This window comes from Mytilus galloprovincialis, chromosome 1 (assembly GCF_965363235.1).
Source record: "Mytilus galloprovincialis chromosome 1, xbMytGall1.hap1.1, whole genome shotgun sequence".
NCBI classification, from domain to species: domain Eukaryota; kingdom Metazoa; phylum Mollusca; class Bivalvia; order Mytilida; family Mytilidae; genus Mytilus; species Mytilus galloprovincialis.
The window spans coordinates 97,394,065-97,416,076 of NC_134838.1; the positions used below are offsets into that span (position 1 = coordinate 97,394,065).

At 33.7% G+C, this 22,012-nt stretch overlaps 1 protein-coding gene across 1 annotated transcript; it reads left to right on the forward strand.

The window, feature by feature from the left end:
* LOC143046276 (U6 snRNA-associated Sm-like protein LSm4) lies at positions 1-21,101 on the forward strand. The gene is made up of 5 exons (XM_076219365.1): positions 1-91; positions 2,579-2,620; positions 8,647-8,745; positions 9,145-9,325; positions 20,808-21,101. Exons 1-5 carry the CDS (start codon positions 89-91, stop codon positions 20,906-20,908), a joined length of 426 nt encoding a protein of 141 aa, XP_076075480.1. The 5' UTR covers positions 1-88; the 3' UTR covers positions 20,909-21,101.
* The last annotated feature ends 911 nt before the right edge of the window (positions 21,102-22,012 follow it).

A 22,012-nucleotide genomic window follows, 5' to 3' on the forward strand; every position in this document is an offset into this window, starting at 1 on the left:
TTTAGTACATTTCATTCTTCTTTTATATGCAGGTTCACAACCATACCATAAATGCGCCGGCAAATTCGTAGAAATTTCGATTCAGAAAATGGTACCAATTTAGCATTTAACTGGCCTATTTGTACATGAATTTATGTTTTAGCTTCTTTATTAAGAACAAGAAATGTTTTGTACTTGTTAAAGTAAACTATTTAATCGAAAACTCACAATTTTAGAGAGAGCTTCCAACGACAACACTGTCGTCCGAAACGGGCATGAAGTATTTGCTACTGGACGTTCAGGAAACCTCAATTAATCAATTCAACATTGTCCAATGTATGCAACACAGGGTTGGCAAAGTATTACCCGCCCTGGAAAACCCAGGCGGGAAACCCCAGATTTTCCTGGGCTAGGCAATGCCAATAGGGTATCAGGTCTGTTCGCGCCCAATACACTTTCGCACCCTATACGTACCAGGGGTGTGGAAATGCTATGCCCGACTCGTACATTTGAACAACCGGACAAATAATTATTTTTGTCTTGGTTGCCCGTGGACAATTAAAAAAAATATACAAAACAAAGTTCAATTCCAACAAAAATATAAAATTGATTTCAAAACGTATAAAAATGTTTAATTTATGTAAAAGAAACCAATGGTCAGCAAGTAAAAACATCAATGTTCATGACGATAAATATTACATAATACCGGAAATAGATTGATTACCAAAATAAATTAAAATAAGTATACGAACCGGAGTCACGTAAAATTGCATTGGCTTTGTCCATTGAGCCGGAATCATCGATTAGGTTTTATCCATCATTTACCGGAAGTGTCATTTCTTTCAATTTTGTGTTATATTACAATTCAGATTGATAAACACTTAATAAAAAGCCGGGCAAGTAAGACAAAAAGAGTAATGAGTCTAGTAGAAAACCTAAAATGTAAATGGAGAACACAGAGTATTTAAAATAAAAAAAAAACAGAGAATTTCAGCCATTGTGGATATCAGTTTGCCCCTGGCTATCTAGGATGGAAATTCGCAAAATAAATTAAGTTTTTGTCTTATTTATTGATGAAAGGTCAATATTATGTGTTGTCGAAGTTTCAAATTAAAAGGGACTCTTTAATTGCTCATCAAGACAATAATAAATAATCAAAAACAAGAGTGTCAGTTTAGAGAAACACCACAACATAAATAGTTTATCTATTATTTACTAGTTTGCATTTCTTCAATTACTGTCCACTCCTCAAATTGAGTATATGTACCAACTGGCTACAATCTTTATTCAAAAACTGCTGCAAAATTGTCCTTTACATGTCATTTCATTGATTGGTTTGCTGTTAGGTTTCTGTCCCATTGATGTTAACCAATTTCTTACTTTCCTATTTTTTTTTACACATATAGACAAATGGATTTCATTTGTTTGTCAGGCACAACAGTGCTTAGTAAGAATCACATATTAGCTAACAAGAAATACTTCAATATTTATTGGGATCATCAGGGCAAGTAACTTTTTTTCCGGACAAGTAAAATTTATAGTTTTACTTGCCCAGAGACAAGTGCTCACAACAAATATTTCCACACCCCTGCGTACGCACCTGGCATGTTCGCATCCAAGGTCTGTTCGCACCCTACACGTTCCCACCCATTTTAAAATCAAAGTCCAGTTGTCTTGAATAATTAGAATATCATGATTGTTGTTTTAAATTGCTTACATACATAGTGTGAAATAAAGTATTTAATTGTTTAAATTTGAAATGTTTTGCAATCATATTGGTAAATAAACACCCGACAGGGTCATGTCATTAATACTTATAAAAATGAAAAGGCTGATTATTGTTATGTAAACATATCTGTGTCTAATCTGAATAATTACTTATTAATTAGTGATGTACATATACATGGTATAGATTTTGTAGAGAATTATTGAGAAAGGCTTTTTTCATTAATATTTGTCTAATATCATGAATGTGTCTTCATGTACACTTTTCTCATAGTTGTTGAAATAATACTTTCTCAAATGTATACACTTGTATTATAAGAATCTCAAACAAGTTAACTTATTTATAAACAAAATATGTTTATAAATATTTTAAATGTATTGCATTTGTGTTTAATCACTGCCCAGTGTTACCATGTAAAACCCAGTAAAACCTGGGTTTTCCCAGTATTTCCCACTGGGCTGGACAATACTCTTTTGCCAACCTTAATGCAACATACGAAAATAATGACATTTTCGGACTCTGCAATATACTTGTCTAAACATAATTTCTTTCATGTCTTACATGAAAAGCTAAAACAGATATTTTCAAACTTCAATAGACAGAGTTGTATACATTTAAACTTCTATTGTGAGGTTTTCACATACAAAAAGTACATGTATCTATGTATGACAGTGACTGCCAAAATCCTTTACCATCATGTTGACCACTTTAAAAGGTTATACATGTGTATAAGGATGATTTGTTGATGAAACCTTTTTTTCAGTGGTCAGATCCCTGTGTTAAATATATGAGCCTGGATACAAATGTAAATAAAACTTTACAGAGTGAATAAATTATCATTATGTGTCAGTAAAGCTCTGTTTTATTTTTCAGTTGCCTTTGTCCCTGTTGAGGACTGCTGTAAATCACCCTATGGTAAGTTTTCAAAATTTTCTCTTCAGTAAAACAACTAAACCAATCATTTGAAAAGTCTGACATTGTTCTTCTCTGTTAAGTTTATCAGTATCATCTGTGATACTATAATTGGAGCTAAACTGTCTTACAAGTGACACAGACAGACATCAAAAGTTACATATATCAATAGGAACTCATTTTGATGTATCAGTCCCAATTATTTACGTCTTTAGATGACATCAAAAGTTACATATACATATAACAATAGGAACTCATTTTGATGTATCAGTCCCAATTATTTACGTCTCTAGATGACATCAAAAGTTACATATACATATAACAATAGGAACTCATTTTGATGTATCAGTCCCAATTATTTACCTTTCAAGATACACGTACTATTAGTTTAAAATCATAGATCACAGAAATATGTTAGTAAGAATATATTTTAACAGATTGTGACTGTTTTGTTAAGAACAGCCAGAAAAGTTTAACTCTCCTATTGAAGGTCAAACTGCCATATTTTTCCCTGTTCTTTTTTACACTTGAATGATAATATTGCTTTCTGCTTTGTTATTAACATCATCCCAGAGAGAACATGTAGGTTTGAAAAAATGTGCATGCTGTGTGGTGAAATATATCCATTTTTACAGGGATTTACAAACATTAAAGTTGATTGTAAACCAAATTTAAGCCCTGTGTCATTTAGGTATACCCTTGTCTGTTGTTTAGTGTTTCCAGACTTGACATTTTGTATAAGTTGACAGGTAGTGTTATACTGCTGTACTCTTATATGATCGAAAATCATAAATGCCATTCTATCCAGTACTTATACATGTACCTAAAAAGTATTGAAAATATAACTAAAAATATTGGACATTAAAACAGATCACACTAACAACCACAAAATGACTTCTATGAGAAATAAGATTCACAAAGACAAACAGCAATAAACATTCACATCCATATTTCTTGCTTGAGGAACTTTAGTTTGGTTCATATTTTGACCCAGAGATAGACATCATTAATGTGTATACATTTTTAAAATATTTTATTGGTCTGATTCATTTGGATCATCATTTTGATTGCATTTAGTTTTGCTTTGAGGTCTTCATTGTTTATAAAGTGCAAGTTTCTCCAATAGTTCCTTTAAGGCAGAGAGCCACATTAATACAGCCTGTATTATGTAATGCACTTATTTCATATTCATAGATGCAGACAAGATGCATGATATTAAGTACATGTAAAATTTACATGCAAAATATTACAAATTTTAATACTTAAAAATGTTTTCGACATCTAGCACTCAAAGAATATGAAATCATGGAAGTATTATATTGACAATACTTTCATGATTAAACCAAGAACAAAGGGTGTGTAAGGGCCATCTTTAATTTACATTTAGATGTGAGATTTTGTTCAATTTTGAAGTCCTTCCTGTGTCTGTTATTTTCATAAATTTTTACACAAATCTCCCCTAGACCACTCAAACAACAGTTTTTGTGCAATAACTTATCAACTGTTCTTTTTTCATTTTATTTCTTTACACATATTTTGCTTTAATTTTGTATATCACTGCTATGTCATAATGATGTGTCTGTTACTAATATAGCAGATGACTTGAGAGAAACGGAATAAGAGCAGTAGTAAAGAGTAAATGTCATATAAATATCAAAAGCATGATTAAAATTGGTTTATATTATTAAAGCAATTGATACTTAAAATATATTGCACACATGTGATTGAAAGTATCTTAAATTGTCAAGAAATTTCAACAAATAAATGAACTTTATGTTAATAAATTATTAAAAAGTATTTATCATATTTTAATTCCTTGTTTACCCTAAATACATGTAAGGTAATGTGCTAATTAAAAAGAAATCTTTAGATCTGATATTTTGATGTATCTCAAATTCTGTGTTGCATAGGTGTTTAGGATAAAAGATTTGTGATATAAAAACATTTTTGGAAGAATATTTTTAAGTAGAAATGGATCAATTTGGCATCAATCCAATGCCATATTTGAAGTAGCTCAAACCATTTTTCCGTCATTTTTTGCAGAAGAAACTAAAATTGTTAATTTTCAAGGCATTGTCAGATGCATATCATACCTTTTTTGTAAATTTTGTAAAATTTTACAATCAGATTCATTTAAAAATAATACATATGATGTTTCATTTATTATTTACAATAACCAAGTAATTTTTTTTTGAAAGGCCATTAATTTAAATATTTTTTTTAATTAGGTGTGCTTGAGTATACATACAAATTCAATTGCCTATGTATTTAAGCACTGTCCTCCTTAGTCATCCTTTTGATACTTTTGATTACTTTTGATTACTTTTAACATATTCTTTTAGTTAGATAGGATCTACTGGTGATGAATCAACAATAATTTACATTACTATTAGTACGTTCCAGTTTAACAACTATTCGGAAGCCTTGCTCCTTAGACATGGTCCAGTGACTGAATTAATTAGCTATCTTCAATGTTATGTTTTCTGCTTAAGTTAGTTTTATAGAATAAAGTTGTGATAGATTAATGATATTTTGTTTGAAAGAGCATAACTATAAGTTCATATCAAGTTTTCATGGTTATGGTCTAGGCATTTTTTCTAACTTTTATGCCTACTGGCGAAACATATCTCTGTGTCAACAGTTTATTCTTATTTGAATAATAAGTTTTTTTTTACCCCTGCCGTAGCGGAGGGGGCATTAAGTTGTACCCTTGTCTGTCTGTATGTACGTCCGTCCTTCTGTATGTACGTCCCAAATTGGTTTCCGTTCTCTAACTTAAGTTTGCCTCGACCAAATGTTATGAAACTTACCGGTATACACATTGCTAATTAACGCAAAACACAGATCAAGTTTGAATTTTGATGGCGTCACTTTAACCATTCTGGAGTCATGCCCCTTTATACATGGAAATATTGCAAAAATTTTAGTTTCTGTTCTCTAATTACTTAAGTTTGCCTTAATTAAATGTTATGAAACTTATACAAATGCCCTTTTACAAGTGAAAAAATGCTGGATTTTTTGTTTCCGTTCTTTTACTTAGGTTGCCTCAACCAAATAATATTAAACTAATACACAATGCTGATTACCACAAAATACAGATCAAAAACGAATTTTGGTAGAGTCACATCAATCGTTCTAAAGTTCTGCTCCTTTACAAACAGAAAAAAAGTAATCTTATGTTTGTTCTAAAAATATCAATGGTATAATTATTTAAATTTATTTTTGAAATTGGAGTTATCTTCCTTTGTCCATAGAACGGTTGTAGTGACACCATCAAAATTCAAACTTGATCTGTATTTTATAGTAATAATGAGTGTATAAGTTTAATAACTACAATTATGGACAAAGGAATATAACTCCAATTTTAAAAATTAATTTAAACAATTACATTAACTTCAACCAATGCTTTACACAATGCAATGTCCACTGAAAAAATTAAAATAATCTTCCCCCATTAGTGCTTACAAGCACTTTGATTTATGTTCTTCAGTTATGTCCCTTTATAACCTTATATGATATTTTGTTTCCGTTCTCTGACTTAAGTTTGTCTCAACTAAACTAAATTTAATGAAATGTATATATAATGCTTATTGTCGAGCCTGCAACTTTTGTTGCAGAAAGCTCGACATAGGGATAGTGATCCGGCGGCGGCGGCGGCGGCGGCGGTGTTAGCTAACTTCTTTAAAGCTTTATAGTTTAGAAGGTGGAAGACCTGGATGCTTCATACTTTGTATATAGATGCCTCATGTTACGAAGTTTCAGTCAGTCACATGTCCAATGTCCTTGACCTCATTTTCATGGTTCAGTGACCACTTGAAAAAAAAGTTCAAATTTTTTGTAATGTTGAATTCTCTCTTATTATAAGTAATAGGATAACTATATTTGATATGTGCTTACCTTGCAAGGTCCTCATGTCTGTCAGACAGTTTTCACTTGACCTCGACCTCATTTCATGGATCAGTGAACAAGGTTAAGTTTTGGTGGTCAAGTCCGTATCTCAGATACTATAAGCAATAGGGCTTGTATATTCGGTGTATGGAAGGACTGTAAGGTGTACATGTCCAACTGGCAGGTGTCATCTGACCTTGACCTCATTTTCATGGTTCAGTGGTTATAGTGAAATTTTTGTGTTTTGGTCTGTTTTTTTCATACTATATGCAATAGGTCTACTGTATTTGTTGTATGGAATGATTGTAAGGTGTACATGTCTAGCGGGCAGATGTCATGTGACCTTGACCTCATTTTCATGGTTCAGTGGTTATAGTTAAATTTTTGTGTTTTGGTCTGTTTTTTCATACTATACGCAATAGGTCTACTATATTTGGTGTATGGAATGATTGTAAGGTGTACATGTCTAGCGGGCAGATGTCATGTGACCTTGACCTCATTTTCATGGTTCAGTGGTCAAAGTTAAGTTTTTGAGTTTTGGTCTATTTATCTAATACTATATGCCATAGGTCAACTATATTTGGTGTATGGAAATATTTTATGATCTTTAAGTCAGTAGCGCAGGTTTCTTTTGACCATGACCTCATTTTCACGGTTCATTGCACAGTGTTAATTTTTGTCGAGCCTGCAACTTAATTTTGTTGCAGAAAGCTCGACATAGGGATAGTGATCCGGCGGCGGTGTTAGCTCACTTCTTAAAAGCTTTGTATTTTAGAAGGTAGAAGACCTGGATGCTTCATACTTTGTATATAGATGCTTCATGTTACGAAGTTTCCGTCAGTCACATGTCCAATGTCCTTGACCACATTTTCATGGTTCAGTGACCACTTGAAAAAAAAGTTCAAATTTTTTTGTAATGTTGAATTCTCTCTTATTATAAGTAATAGGATAACTATATTTGATATGTGCGTACCTTGCGAGGTCCTCATGTCTGTCAGACAGTTTTCACTTGACCTCGACCTCATTTCATGGATCAGTGAACAAGGTTAAGTTTTGGTGGTCAAGTCCATATCTCAGATACTATAAGCAATAGGGCTAGTATATTCGGTGTATGGAAGGACTGTAAGGTGTACATGTCCAACTGGCAGGTGTCATCTGACCTTGACCTCATTTTCATGGTTTAGTGGTTTTAGTTAAATTTTTGTGTTTTGATCTGTTTTTCTCATACTATATGCAATAGGTCTACTATATTTGTTGTTTGGAATGATTGTAAGGTGTACATGTCTAGCGGGCAGATGTCATGTGACCTTGACCTCATTTTCATGGTTCAGTGGTCAAAGTTAAGTTTTTGAGTTTTGGTCTTTTTATCTAATACTATATGCCATAGGTCAACTATATTTGGTGTATGGAAATATTTTATGATCTTTATGTCAGTCGCGTAGGTTTTATTTGACCGTGACCTCATTTTCACGGTTCATTGCACAGTGTTAAGTTTTTGTGGTTTGGTCTATTTTTCTTAAACTATAAGTAATGGGTCAACTATATATGTTTTATAGAAGCATTGTTAGCTGTACATGTCTGCCTGGCATGGTTTATATGACCTTGACCTAATTTTCAAGGTTCATTGGTCTTTGTTTAGTTATCTTGGTTAATGTTAAGTTTATGTGACAGTTGTAATAAAGCTTAGCTTTATACTTAGGACTATCAACATAATATCAATGATTAGTATAGAAGGCGAGACATTTCAGCGTGTGCACTCTTGTTACCTCTTAAGTCAGTTTAAGTTCCAGTTTTGGGAGCGTCACTTTTACAGTTCTTGAGTTATGTCCCTTTATTATGTTATATGTTAGCAGGTGCATCATCCATGTCTGTATGGACACATTCCACATTTATTTCATCATACGTGATATACACTTTTGTGCTTTAGTGTTCATGTATTTCAGTTGCATGCAGGATAAGGACCAAACATTGAGCATACGATTGCATTGTAATATTCTAATTAAAGGGTAACAAGAGGTCAAGAGCCCAACTTTATAGTCCTTTCTTTTGGAAAATTTCATACTCTGTATTTCATGGACTCTCAAGTTCTCTGTAAATGGCACTGATAAATATGTTATACAGCTTCTTGTATTTTTTAATAGTTAGTGGAGTTAAAGAATGGAGAAACATACAATGGACATTTAGTCAGCTGTGATAACTGGATGAATATAAATCTCAGAGAAGTTATTTGTACCTCAAGGGTAAGTATATATAAATATGTAAGGTGGTATTAAAGACTAGATATTCAAAAAAATGATAGAAAATGATTTATTGATGTTTGAAGCTGTTTTCAGATAATTCATAGTAGCCAGTTTTTATACACCTAATTATGAGGCATATTATGGTAAACTGCTGTTCATCCATCTGTCCGTTGTCAACATATCTGACATTATCTCAAAAACGATTTAATTCTGTCTTATGTTAAAGATGGCCCTCACCCTCCTTTTTTTTTTTTAAATTAGATCTTGGTCAATGTTTAACATCTAACTAGTGAAGTTGCTACTCAAAGACTGTTTTAAGATTACAGATGTGTTGCAGCATTTGCATGCCAAGAATGATTGACAAGTATAATTTATAAGATTAGCATTATATAATTTTAGGATGGTGATAGATTTTGGAGAATGCCAGAATGTTATATAAGGGGAAGTACAATTAAATACCTCAGAATACCTGATGAGGTCATCGACATGGTAAAGGAAGAGGTCATACAAAAATCTAAAGGTCGTGGTGAAGGAAGAGGTGGTGGTAGAGGAGGTCCACAAAGAGGAAGAGGAGGACGAGGTATGATACTTTTCAGGGTGAAAAGTTTAAATTTAATCAACTTCTCACAGTAGTTAAAAGTTACAGTACTAGTTAAATCTCTGACAAAGAAAATCCCATTATTCAAATATTCTAATGTGAAAAGAGGGCTGTCTGGGCTGTAGAATTTATACTGGAAGCATTATCTGATTGTAATTTGGCTTAGGATTTTGTTAGAATGGGGTCTATGCTGTGTTATTAAACCTATATTTCAAATTAGGCCATAACAACAGGAACTGCAGAAAAATCTAAAAACATGATTGGAAATATAAATACAATTGAAAATAAGGAAGCTACCATTTGATATTTGTTGCCTTTTTATGCCCCGTCGTAGCTTAGGGGGCCTTAAGTTTTACCCTTGTCCGTCTGTACATGCGTCCAAAAAATGGTTTTCGTTCTCTAACTTGAGTTTGCCTAGACCAAATATTATGAAACTTATTCACAATTCTCATCACCACAAAACACAGATCAAGATTGAATTTTAATGGCCTCACTTTAACGGTTCTAGAGTTATGTCCTTTAATTATAAATGAAAAAAATGCAAAAATTTTAGTTCCTTTCTCTAACTTAATTTCTTAACCAACAGATATGAAACTTATACAAAATGCTTATTACCACAAAATACAGATCAAGTTTGAATTTTGCTAACGTAACTCTAACTGTCCTATAGTTATGCCCCTTTATAAATGGTAAAATTACAAAATATTTAGTTTCTGTTCTCTTACTTAAGTTCGCCTCAACCAAATGTTATGCACAAAAACTTATACACAATGCTTATTTCCACGAAACACAGATCAAGTTGAATTTTGATGGCATCACTTTAACCATTATCGAGTCATGTTCTTTATAATTGAATTAAACTTAGTTTGATTTTAACAAAAAATGAATCCTTGGGATTCTCTGATATGCTGAATCTAAAAATGTACTTAGATTTTTTATTATTGGCCCAGTTTTCAAGTTGGTCCAAATCGGAGTCCAAAATTAAACTTTGTTTGATTTCATCAAAAATTGAATAATTGGGGTTCTTTGATATGCCGAATCTAACTGTGTATGTAAATTCTTAATTTTTGGTCCCGTTTTCAAATTGGTCTACATTAAAGTCCAAAGGGTCCAAAATTAAACTAAGTTTGATTTTAACAAAAATTGAATTCTTGGGCTTTTTTTGATATGCTGAATCTAAACATGTACTTAAATTTTTGATTATGGGCCCCAGTTTTCAAGTTGGTTCAAATCAGGATCCAAAATTATTATATTAAGTATTTTGCAATAGCAAGAAATTTTCAATTGCAGTATTCAGCAATAGCAAGAAATCTTCAATTGCACAGTTTTGTGCAATAGCAAGAAATTTTCAATTGCACAGTATTGCACAATAGCAAGAAATCTTCAATTGCACAGTATTGTGCAATAGCCAATATTTTCAATTGTACAGTATTGCACAATAGCAAGAAATATCTTATTGCACAATATTATGCAATAGCAAGAAATTTTCAATTGGAGTTATCTTTCTTTGTCCAGAATAGTAGTTGAATCAACTTAACTCATTGTTTTATACAATATACAATGTACAAAATTGAGAATAGAAATGGGGAATGTGCCAAAGAGACAACAACCCGACCATAGAGCAGACAACAACAGAAGGTCACCAACAGGTCTTCAATGCAACGAGAAATTCTCGCACCCGGAGGCGTCCTTCAGCTGGCCCCTAAACAAATATATACTGGTTCAGTGATAATGAACACCATACTAAACTCCAAATTGTACACAAGAAACTAAAAGTTAAAATAAGACAAGACTAACAAAGGCCAGAGGCTCCTGACTTGGGACAGGCGCAAAAATGCGGCGGGGTTAAACATGTCTGTGAGATCTCAACCCTAAGTTATGTAAAAATGATAAATCTGTTCGGCTAAATATGTCAAACGCTATCCGTATTAATTACTCTGAAAAGATAGGGTATATCAGGGTAGCAACTGACGTCGGACTAAATAGTAGAAAGGGGCTGAATATTGAAGTACTACTTTTTGATAAATATTCCTAAAGTAATGAACTAGAGAAGTTCTCGCTCGGACACACACTCTATTCACTTTTACTACCAACTGATAAATTAAAACAATCTTTACCAGGGTTTCCCCTGGGTCAATTATTTTTTTCGCCACCTCTTTCGCCAAAACAATATATTTTTCGCCACCTCTTTCGCCAAAACAATATATTTTTCGCCACTTTATTATTTTTTTCGCCAAGTAACATAATACATATATTTTTCGTTTAAAAGTTACCTTTTTTTAGCTCACCTGGCCCGAAGGGCCAAGTGAGCTTTTCCCATCACTTGGCGTCCGTCGTCCGTCGTTGTCGTCCGTCGTCGTTAACTTTTACAAAAATCTTCTCCTCTGAAACTACTGGGCCAAATTAAACCAAACTTGGCCACAATCATCATTGGGGTATCTAGTTTAAAAAATGTGTGGCGTGACCCGGCCAACTAATCAAGATGGCCGCCATGGCTAAAAATAGAACATAGGGGTAAAATGCAGTTTTTGGCTTATAACTCAAAAACCAAAGCATTTAGAGCATTTAGAGCAAATCTGACATGGGGTAAAATTGTTTATCATGTCAAGATCTATTTGCCCTCAAATTTTCAGATGAATCCTGATAATTTTAGGGAATTTTTGCTGTTTTTGGTTATTATCTTGAATATTATTATAGGTAGAGATAAACTGTAAACAGCAATAATGTTCAGCAAAGTAAGATTTACAAATAAGTCAACCTGACCGAAATGGTCAGTTGACCCCTTTAGGAGTTATTGCCCTTTATAGTCAATTTTTAACCATTTTTTCGTAAATCTTAGTAATCTTTTACAAAAATCTTCTCCTCTGAAACTACTGGGCCAAATTAATCCAAACTTGTTGGCCACAATCATCTTTGGGATATCTAGTTTAAAAAATGTGTGGCGTGACCCGGCCAACCAACCAAGATGGCCGCCATGGCTGAAAATAGAACATAGGGGTAAAATGCAGTTTTTGGCTTATAACTCAAAAACCAAAGCATTTATAGCAAATCTGACATGTGGTAAAAATGTTAATCAGGTAAAGATCTATCTGTCCTGAAATTTTCAGATGAATCGAACAACCTGTTGTTGGGTTGCTGCCCCTGAATTGGTAATTTTAAGGAAATTTTGCTGTTTTTAGCTCACCTGGCCCATAGGGCCAAGTGAGCTTTTCCCATCACTTTGCGTCCGTCGTCCGTCGTAGTCCGTCGTCGTTAACTTTTACAAAAATCTTCTCCTCTGAAACTACTGGGCCAAATTAAACCAAACTTGACCACAATTATCATTGGGGTATCTAGTTTTAAAAATGTGTCCGGTGACCCGGCCAACCAACCAAGATGACCGCCATGGCTAAAAATAGAAAATAGGGTTAAATTGCAGTTTTTGGCTTATAACTCAAAAATCAGAGCATTTAGAGCAAATCTGACAGGGACAAATTGTTTATCAGGTCAAGATCTATCTGTCCTGAAATTTTCAGATGAATTGGGCAACCCGTTGTTGGGTTGCTGCCCCTGAATTGGTAATTTTAAGGAAATTTTGCTGTTTTTTGTTATTATCTTGAATATTATTATAGATAGAGACAAACTGTAAACAGCAATAATGTTCAGCAAAGTAAGATTTACAAATAAGTCAACGTGACCGAAATGGTCAGTTGACCCCTTTAGGAGTTATTGCCCTTTATAGTCAATTTTTAACCATTTTTCGTAAATCTTAGTTATCTTTTACAAAAATCTTCTCCTCTGAAACTACTGGGCCAAATTAATCCAAACTTGGCCACAATCATCTTTGGGATATCTAGTTTAAAAAATGTGTCCGGTGACCCGGCCATCAAATCAAGATGGCCGCCACGGCTAAAAATAGAACATAGGGGTAAAATGCAGTTTGGCTTATAACTCAAAAACCAAAGCATTTAGAGCAAATCTGACAATGGGTAAGATTGTTTATCAGGTAAAGATCTATCTGCCCTAAAATTTTCAGATGAATCTGATAACTCATTGTTGAGTTGCTGCCCCTGAATCGGTAATTTTAAGGAAATTTTGCTGTTTTTGGTTATTATCTTGAATATTATCATAGATAGAGATAAACTGTAAACAGCAATAATGTTCAGCAAAGTAAGATTTACAAATAAGTCAACATGACCGAAATGGTCAATTGACCCCCTAAGGAGTTATTGTCCTTTATAGTCAATTTTTAACAATTTTCATAAAATTTGTAAATTTTTATTAACATAATTTCCACTGAAACTACTGGGCCAAGTTCATTATAGATAGAGATAATTGTAAGCAGCAAGACTGTTTAGTAAAGTAAGATGTACAAACACATCACCATCACCAAAACACAATTTTGTCATGAATCCATCTGCTTCCTTTGTTTAATATTCACATAGACCAAGGTGAGCGACACAGGCTCTTTAGAGCCTCTAGTTCTATCCCCCCCTCCTTCCCTTAAATAAGATGATTTCACCCTTTTGTACTAAGAAGTGGTTTTTACAACAAAACAAAAGCTTTTATCACATGAAATTGATCCCTCTTTTCGTGTGTAGTCATTACATAGAAGGGTTACTCTCATTCGAGGGGTTGTTCCCAACCTTTTGGATATATTTCTTCATAACGACAGTTTTCATTTCTTGACCATCATAAATGAAAAAGTTGAGACGTAAAGCTATGTTTGAAACCGTGACTTGTGTCACTCAAAGGACTTTAAAGTAGTCTCCCTAATTAATCAATAACCTATATTAAGTAAATGAATAATTAAAGTTTTAAATCGGAGATTTTTCTTGGTTTTGAACATTTTTCGTCACAACAAAAGCTTTCTCTTCTAAACTATCTTTAAAAGGAGAGGAGACGTCAAAAGTTTGCTTCAAACACGTGCGTCACAAAGTGGTAAATAAATTCTGTATGTGACATTTAGTGCAAGCTATTTAATCATATCATTTTGTCAAACAATTCAATCAACACCTTTATTAATTAGTTGACCTTTATTGTCGATAGCTATAAATGCAATCAGCTGATAATTGATTTTCTGTCCAAATCTTGATGAGGTCAAGGTAAATTCCGAGTACTGTCTGATCCGGTAAAGTCTGAGAAACTCGAAAAAAGTAAATAAACAAGATGGAGGAAAATAAATCGTTATATATATTTCTTTCGCCAAATTCTTTCACAAATGACGAATTTTTATCGCCACAATTATTATTTTGACCGCCAGCGGAAACCCTGATCTTTACCATTCAGTGATAACAAGCACTTTATTGTACATTTTAATATTTTATGATGTATTTAAATGAGTAGTTATTGTTGCAAACTCCATTGGAAATTTGAATTGAGATCAGTTTTGGAAAAAGGGAAAGGGGAATGTGAAAAAAAAAATGGGGGGGAGGGGGTTAAATTTTTCTCATTTCAGATTTCATAAACAAAAAGAAAATTTCTTCAAACATTTTTTTGAGAGGATTAATATTCAACAGCATAGTGAATTGTTCTAAGGCAAAAAAAATATTTTAAGTTCATAAGACCACATTCATTCTGTGTCAGAAACCTATGCTGTGTCACCTATTTAATCACAATCCAAATTTAGAGCTGAATCCAGCTTGAATGTTGTGTCCATACTTGCCCCAACCGTTCAGGGTTCAACCTCTGCGGTCGTATAAAACTGTGCCCTGCGGAGCATCTGGTTCTAGTATTGTGTTTAAACTATTTTATCGAAGTTGAAGAAAAGAGGTATTTTCATCAGTATCAATAAACATAACTCTCAAACAATAAATATGGATTGTACCAAATATGAATGTCCCATGTTTAGTATCCTTATTCCTAAAATACATTTATTGAGGTAAAGATTTATTTACAAGGGTAAAATTGGGATCAACAATTGCCTTTTGTCAGAAGAGTTACAGAAAATACATAAATAAAAATCTCATTTACTTCATAAAACATAATCCAGTCGATTAAGAAAAAAATGCATTAAACATCCATCAACCATAATCCCTTTCACAACATTATAACATTAAAATTTATCTTTACACATCAAAATTTAATCTCTTTAATCTTCTCATGAAGTAGGAGGGAAAAATAAAATGAAGCATTTAAATCTTAATAACATTACATAATAGAAAACATTATAACTTAAATCCTATGTGATTTCCAGTGCATTTATAACTATGCTGATATTTTGGCATTAAAAATAAGAGGTGTTTATATTAGATCAAAGAGATAGATTTTCTTGGTTGAAAATGATACTACTATGAAATGATATCTAAGTGAGTTTTATCTGTACATCTGAGGAAATCATATTTTTATGCCTGTTTTATGTCTATTGTATCTCGGGTGAAACAAAAAAGATTGAGAAAAACGATAAACAATATAACTTACTTACCTGTTTATTAAAATTATTAAAATCAAATTTTAAACATATAAATTTTCTGTGAGCCTGTATAATTTTAATGAGATGTTGTATATTATCAATGATTATAGGTTTATGTCTGCAGGTGGGCTTTGCATGTCCAATTTGACCTGTTGTAAAGTCATAATATCCGGAATTCTTCAAAGTATTTTTGTAAATAACAATGCATAAAATATGAATTTACATATCATATAAAAGATACAATGTTGTACTTTAATGTTATACATGATATAACAAGTTCAACAAATGAAAGGAGACTCTATAACCTCCTTACACAATTGAGTTAATCATTAAAATATCACCCAACTTTTTAAGTGCAATATTGAAATATATACATGTAACATTATTTGTCTTGAAAACCTTGTCAATAAAGTAGCATTGAAATGAAGTGAATAAGCGGAAAAAACTGAATTCCTTGCATTCTCGTCATCATTTACACTAAAACTCCATGTAACAAAACAAAAAGATAAATAAACCATCTAAGAATTCATTGCCCTGACATAAAATTGAGAATGGAAATGGGGAATGTGTCAAAGAGACAACAACCCCACAATAGAACAGACAACAGCAGAAGGTCACCAATAGGTCTTCAATGTAGTGAGAAACTCCTGCACCCAGAAGCGTCCTTCAGCTGGCTCCTAAACAAATATATATACTAGTTCATTGATAATGGATGTCATACTAAACTCCAAATTATACACAGGAAACTAAAATTAAAAATCATACAAGACTAACAAAGGCCAGAGGCTCCTGACTTGGGACAGGCGCAAAAATGCTGCGGGGTTAATAGATATAGGAGGATGTGGTATGAGTGCCAATGAGACAACTCTCCATCCAAATAACAATTTAAAAAAAGTAAACCATTATAGGTCAATGTACGGCCTTCAACACGGAGCCTTGGCTCACACCGAACAACAAGCTATAAAGGGCCCCAAAATTACTAGTGTAAAACCATTCAAACGGGAAAACATGTTTTTTGATATCTCAATCCTCCCCTTTACCTCTAGCCAATGTAGGAAAGTAAATGCATAACAATATGCACAGTAAAACTCAGTTCAAGAGAAGTCCGAGTCCAATGTCAGAAGAGGTAACAAAAGAAAATAAACAAAATGACAATAATACATAAAATACATCAGACTACTAGCAATAACTGACATGCCAGCTCCAGACCTCAATTAAACTGATTGAAAGATTATGCCTTCATTATATGAATATTAGGCACAATCCCTCCTGTAAGGGGTTTAGTATTATACCATCATAAAATATATGAGAAGAACACAACCCGTGTCATGCCAACAACTGGTTTTCAAATAAATGTGTTAGCCTTTTTATGCTGATGTGGCATAAGGCAATCTTCAATCAATCATCAATTTAAGAATTCAATCATCAAATGCCTCAGCTGCACAATTCAGAAATGCCTGCTGTGTAATCAAAATTTTGGATAATTTATTCTTTCATTATTTTATTGCACCATTATAACATTGGTTGTTTATTAAGTCTCCCAAACAAAGTTTGGAGACTTATTGTTTTTGCTCAGTTCTTATTAAGTCTCCCAAACAAAGTTTGGAGACTTATTGTTTTTGCTCAGTTCTTATTATTAGGTCTTTCCACCTTTCCGTGGAAAGACCTATTGAATTTGTTCTGATTATTATTATTATTATTTTTTTTTTTTTTTTCTTCCGCCTAATTTTTTTTCTTGCGTATTATTGATGTTTCAAAAGATGTCGCTTAGATATTTGGAATATGGTATCGTATAGTTTATACGCTTTAAAAATTTACAACTGTGTAACAAAATACTTTACGTTGTAAGAGTTATCTCCCCAAACACTGTTTTTCTTGTGGCCACTACTCCTTCGCAACCGTTAAAGATTACGACAAATTTATTTTACCAAATTGCTCGTTACATCTTCAGGATTAGGATATTCATTTGGACCGAAGCTTTACGGAGACTCCATATGAGAGTTATTCCCCCTTTTCCATTTAATTAAGTGATATGCATTTCTAAATGGTAAACCATAAGTGATAAAGACATAGGGTCTTTAGATTTGGGGTTCTTGGTCGAAAATAATAAAAATGAGGTCAAGGTCAAAGGTCAAGGTCATATTCTAAATTTTGATTTTGGCTTATTTTCATTTATTTTCAAATACCTTATGACATATCGACAAATAATTTTTCATAAATTGTTAGTTGCGACATGTCCTTACTTATATATTTTGATTGAAAGGGTGCGCAGACAATAAATGGGAGTTTTTGCCCATCTTACATATAGAATTACGCATAAAGTGATATTACTAATAAACCAAACATATTAAAGACCTTGGGTCTTTTGATTTAAGGTCCTTGGTTTGTGAACTTGAAATTGAGGTCAAGGTCATAGGTTAATATGACGTTCTAGATTTTGACCTTTGCTTTAAATTCATATAAATACATCATAAAGCCATAGGAACTAATATTTTAAACTGATTTTTAATATTTCAATATCAAAATAGATCTTTACTAGTGGAAAGACCTACAATTGTTCTCTGAACAATTGGTTTTTAATTTTTATTATTCTTCTTCTTCCGCCACTTTAAAAAATGAACTTGTCCGCAGCGTTTCTCCAAAACCGCTTGTCAGATTGACTTAGGATTTCATAAAATGGTAGACTAATATGTCTAGGTGAGCCATCAATCTTTCGTTTGTGCATTGGGGTCTATTAAGGGGTATTTTGGGGGGTAGAAAGGAGGGAGGGGTTTACTATAGAACCCTATGGGATTTTATTTTCTAAAATTTTCAAATGAATATAACTTGAAAACTGTAAGTGATAGATACATGCAGTCTTCAGAAATGATTATAGGACAATAAAACAAGTCATATGAAATATAGGGGGAGTCCCTGTGGGGTCATCCCCACCCCCTTCAATTTGAGAATATGCTTTTATCTTGTAAACGGTCCAGATCCCCACCCCTAAACCATACATATTCTTGTAGGGGACAATAAAACAAATGAAATGAAATAAAAGGGAAGTCCCCGGGGGTCATCCCCACCCCATTCAATATGAGAATGTGCTATTATCTTGTAAACGGTTCAGATCCCCACCCCTAAACCATACATATTCTTGTAGGGGACAATAAAACAAATGAAATGAAATAAAAGGGAAGTCCCTAGGGGGTCACCCCACCCCCTCTTGTTTCAAAACTTGTAAACGGTCGACATCCCCACCCCTAAACCATATATATTCTTGTATGGGACAATAAAACAAATGAAATGAAATAAAAGGGAAGTCTGGAGGGGGTCACCCCACCCCCTCTTGTTTGAAAACTTTTAAACGGTTAACATCCCCACCCCTAAACCATATATATTCTTGTAGGAGACAATAAAACAAATGAAATGAAATAAAAGGGAAGTCCCTAGGGGGTCACCCCACCCCCTCTTGTTTGAAAACTTGTAAACGGTCAACATCCCCACCCCTAAACCATACATATTCTTGTATGGGACAATAAAGCTAATCAAATGAAATTAAAGGGAAGTGCCTGGGGTCGCCCCCACCCCGTTCAATTTGAGAATGTGCTATTATTTTGTAAACGGTCAACATCCCCACCCCTAAACCATATATATTCTCGTAGGGGACAATAAAACAAATCAAATAGAATGTAGGTCAAAGTCCTTGGGGTCACCCCCAACCCCTCCTGTTTGAAAACTTGTAAATGGTGGAGATCCCTACTCATGCTACTCATAAGCCAAATAAATCCTTGTATGGGACATTCAATCAAATCAATTGAACATGGGACCATATGAATGGGGAGTTATGGGAGCTTTGTTTGGGAGACTTCGTAACAGCATCCTGTTACAATTACTTCTTGTTATTTTTATTATTCTTCTTCTTTTTCTTTTTCTTCCGCCACATTAAAAATGAACTTGTCCACAGCGTTTCTCCAAAACCCCTGGTCAGATTAAATTAGGGTTTCATAGAATGTTAGACTAATATGTCTAGGTGAGCCAACGCTCTTTTGTTTGTGCATTGGGGTCTATTAAGGGGTATTTTGGGGGGCAAAAAGAAGGGAGGGGTTTACTATAGAACCGTATGGGATTTTATTTTCTAAAATTTTCAAATGAATATAACTTGAAAACTGTAAGTGATAGATACATGTAGTCTTCAGAAATGATTAAAGGGCAATAAAACAAATCACATGAAATATAGGGGGAGCCCCTGGGGGGTCATCCCCACCCCCTTTAATTTGAGAATATGCTTTTATCTTGTAAACGGTCCAGATCCCCACCCCTAAACCTCATATATTCTTGAATGGGACGGTAAAACAAATCAAATGAAATTAAAGGGAAGTCCCCGGGGGTCCTCCCCACCCCGTTCAATTTGAAAATGTGCTATTATCTTGTAAACGGTCCAGATCCCCACCACTAAACCATATATATTCTTGTATGGGACAATAAAACTAATAAAATGAAATTAAATGGAAGTTCCTTGGGGTCACCCCCACCCCGTTCAATTTGAGAATGTACTATTATCTTGTAAACGGTCCAGATCCCCACCCCTAAACCATATATATTCTTGTAGGGGACAATAAAACAAATGAAAATGAAATAAAAGGGAAGTCCTGAGGGGGTCACCCCACCCCCTCTTATTTGAAAACTTGTAAACGGTCAACATCCCCACCCCTAAACCATATATATTCTTGTAGGGGACAATAAAACAAATGAAATGATATAAAAGGGAAGTCCCGAGGGGGTCACCCCACCCCCTCTTGTTTGAAAACTTGTAAACGGTCAACATCCCCACCCCTAAACCATATATATTCTTGTATGGAACAATAAAACAAATCAAATGAAATGTAGGTAAAGTCCCTGGGGGTCATCACCACCCCCTCCTGTTTGAATACTTGTAAATGGTGGAGATCCCCACTCGTAAGCCATATATATTCTTGTATGGGACAAAAAATCAAATCAAATGAACATTGGACCATATGAATGGCGAGTTATGGGAGCTTTGTTTGGGAGACTTCGTAACAGCATCCTGTAACAATTACTTCTTGTTTTCAGGTGCGTTTGGCAGCCGAGGTGGAGGCCGAGGAGGAGGAGGCGGAGGTGGTGGTGGAAGAGGGGGTGGACGAGGAGGAGGCAGAGGAAGAGGAGATTCATAGTGTCTATCTTTGTTGTGTTGTACTGTATGAATCCTTAGTGTATGTTTGAGCTGATCAGTAAATTCTGTATGGATCATTGATGTGTTACTTAGATCTGATCGATTGACTGAATGAAAGAGTAACTGAGTGTGGATATGACAGATGCTTCTATAAAACTTCAAACTTCACATCATTAAATCTTAATCATGATTGATATTGTACTTATATTCCTTTAATTTGAGAGATTTGTTTACTCCCTCAGCAATTTGTAGTTCACTTAATCACTTAAGGTTGAGAATACAAGGTGTTGACATCAACAAGGATTTGCACTTACAGAGTCATACATCAGGTGCCATAAGAGAAATGATCAAAGAATTATTCTATTTCTATGTCGTTTGATGAAGTTGCATTGTATATCATATATAGATTGAAAAGTTCAAATGAAGTTTTACATCAATGCATTTTAGGTATTGTAAACTATATGATAGATCTCTTCTGACCTTTGGTTAGTAAGTTTACACCAACATTCATATCTTGGATTCTGATAGATGTGGGATTGTTGAAATGTGTAGTTATATTTTTTACTACAAGAAAGACCATCTGATGGTGAATATGAAGAGATGCTGACATAGTCAATGAGATAGAACCCAACAATAGAAAAACTAATAGACATCTATTCTTATTATAAGACTGCAAACAAATTTTGCGTTCATATAATGGTATGATGTCGTCGTCTGCATTGTCCAAAGACACATTTGGTGTCCAGACAATAACTTTAGTTTAAGTAAATGGATCTCTATGAAATTTAATAAAAAGGTTCAATACCGCAAAAGGAAGGTTGGGATTGATTTTGGGGATGATGGTCCAAACCGTTTTAGAATTAGGGGCCCAAAAGGAGCCAAAACAAGTATTTTTCTACTTTCAGGATATCAACTTGTGTAATAGTATTTCAATTGCTCTGAAATTGTACCACAATATTTAATACCACAGGTTAAAGGTTTGGATTGATTTTGGGAGTTATGGTTCCAAAGGTTTAGGAATAACAGGCCGAAAAGGAGACCCAAAATAAGCATTTTTGTAGTTTTCAAACAAAAACTTGTGTTTAAGTGTATGAATCTCTTTGAA